At 37.6% G+C, this 2,500-nt stretch overlaps 1 protein-coding gene across 1 annotated transcript in view; it reads left to right on the forward strand.

The window, feature by feature from the left end:
• The window catches only part of LOC307269923 (plakophilin-4-like), a gene marked incomplete at both ends in the record, with an annotated part of 42,866 nt that overhangs the window by 19,084 nt on the left and 21,282 nt on the right, over positions 1 to 2,500 (forward strand). The window contains one exon of the mRNA XM_080053009.1: positions 1,676 to 1,830. Within this exon, the coding sequence (XP_079909135.1) occupies positions 1,676 to 1,830 (155 nt within the window). The remainder of the gene's footprint in view (positions 1 to 1,675; positions 1,831 to 2,500) is intronic.

The raw sequence follows: 2,500 nt of genomic DNA on the forward strand, positions 1-2,500 counted from the left end.
ATTACACACTGTACCTTTAACACTGCAGTTGGGACTGAGGTGTCAAGTTATAAATAGAACTGAAAATGTAGTATATAAGTTAACCATCTGTTCGGATCAGTTTAAATCACAGAAAACATAAAAGTCTGTCCTGGATTTTATGCATTGTGAAATAACTTGTCAGGGAAAGTTTCACATCTATTCACACCTTTATCTCGCTGTCGGACATTAGGCGTATTCACTGGAGCGGCAGACATGACAGTTCATCAAGATTTCTCATCCACGCTTGTGTTCAATTCTCTAGAAAAGATGTAAGGCTAATATATAGCAGAGATTTGATGCGGTCCATGTAGCTATGGTGGGTCTAAGGTATATTGGTAGATCTTTTATACAGCCCCGGAAAAAATTAGTGACCGTTTGGGATTTTTCTTCAATCTTCATCTCTACATTACTTATTGAAAATGCTCTTTAATGGCAATGTTTTTATTGTGAATTTGGTAGAAATGTTGTTAGTAGTTTATATTTTAAAACCAAAATGTTCATTCTACTCAAACACATGCCTCTAAATAGTAAAACCAGAGACACTGAACATTTGGAGTGGTCTCTTCATTTTTTACGGAGCTGTATATTTCTTTTATTTATTTCCTTACTTTTTATATATAGCTATGGACCTACTTGAGAGTCTGAAATAATCAAATTATATATATTACATTAGGTGTGTAGAAAAGTAGCTGTCTTATACATTATGTCAGGAAAGAATGCAGTTAATTGTTGAATACTAAAATGATATTCCATACAATAGGAGTTGTCTTTTAACACATACATATCCCTCCTCCTCATTCTACAATAGAAAGTAGGGCATCTTTACTGAAGCTATACAGTATATGTAGATTTTTACAGGGACATCACACAGGCTTACTGCAGATAAGCACGCCTTGCCTACAGTATGTGTTCATATGCATAATGTATCTGAACAAGTTGAAAGCCTATTGAGATAATATGCAAATCATCGTGCGGTTGAGCTGAACAGTTGTGATCACACTTCAAACATTTCTCAAGTAGCGCAGAGCGGTAACAATAAGGACCAAGTGTTTCCTAACTGCTGTTTAATAAAAAATAATAATAATAATTTTATTTATATTGCGCAAGGGACCCAAGGCCAATTTACAAAGTCGGATTTAACATAGCAAGCAAACAAATGAGGCAAATAAGGATATAAATAGGACTATTAGTGGGGAGGTGATGGGCTATAGTCAAATATTTATACATATATTGCTTTATTCCTCCCAGTAACCATGAGGTCTCTGGTTCCTCCTCCCAGTAACCATGAGGTCTCTGGTTCCTCCTCCCAGTAACCATGAGGTCTCTGGTTCCTCCTCCCAGTAACCATGAGGTCTCTGGTTGGATCCCCGGCACCGGACAGGAGGGTGTTAGTAGTAAAACTAGTGGTGGCTGCTATTACATCCACGGTGCCCACCATCTCTACCATTGTGTCCTTGAGCAAGACACTTAACCCCAAACTGCTCCAGGGGCGCTGTACTATGGCTGACCCTGCGCTCTGACCCCCTCCAAAGTAGAAAACTTGAGAGGGGATATGAGAAAAGACTAATTTAAATGTGCCTTGTGTACAATTGACTAAATTGATTAACTAATAATAAAAATTATTTACTGTATATACATCTCCTCTCCTCTTTAGGCTCTGGCGGTCACTCTGCCCATATGACATCATACTCGGACAGCGGTTACCAGGACAGCAGCGTTAGTTACTACAGCAACCAGAACGTTGTGCGCTCCGAGCCCCGAGCGTCGATATCCAGGAGTCCGCGGGCCGAGGGGCAAGCATCCGGACAGGTAGGCAAAGATTATGTCATCATTGTTTCTGTTGTGATGAAAATGCATTTATTTTTTTTAAGATAATTTTTTGGCATTTTTATGCTTTGTTAGACAGTTTAGAGAGACAGAGATTAAATGGGGAAGAGAGGGGAATGACATGTTAACCACTAGACCACAAGCACCACCTTGAAAATCTTGAAATTCTTGCACAAGACTGAAAGTTACATCTAAACATATTTTCACAAGGGTTCGAAAATGTTATCATAACTATGTGCATTTTTTTCTTTAAGAATAATTCTTTGACATTTTTTGTTTTTATTAGACAGGTTGGTTGGGTGGGGTAGAGAGTAGTTACTGAGTTCTACTTTGAAAGTTACCTACTCAACTTAACTTTAAAATTAAATATAAACTTTTGTCCTTAAAAATATGAAAACATATTTAAATGCCTACAATTCAATGACAGATCACTTAACATGATTGGATTGAAAGCTCCTGCACAGCTACTCATTTGAACCTTGTGGTGTCAACTGTCTTTTTCATTGTACTGCATAAACTAAATCATAGCCAAATTAATGACAGCTAAACGGGGCACTGTAATTACTGTCAGCCATTGTGAAGACCTTCCACTAAACCATTCAAATCAAATGCATTTGTACTTTTGAAATATTCACACTCAAAAAATCATCAG

The sequence above is a fragment of the Ammodytes marinus genome (assembly GCF_949987685.1).
Source record: "Ammodytes marinus genome assembly, chromosome: 24".
Taxonomy (NCBI): domain Eukaryota; kingdom Metazoa; phylum Chordata; class Actinopteri; order Uranoscopiformes; family Ammodytidae; genus Ammodytes; species Ammodytes marinus.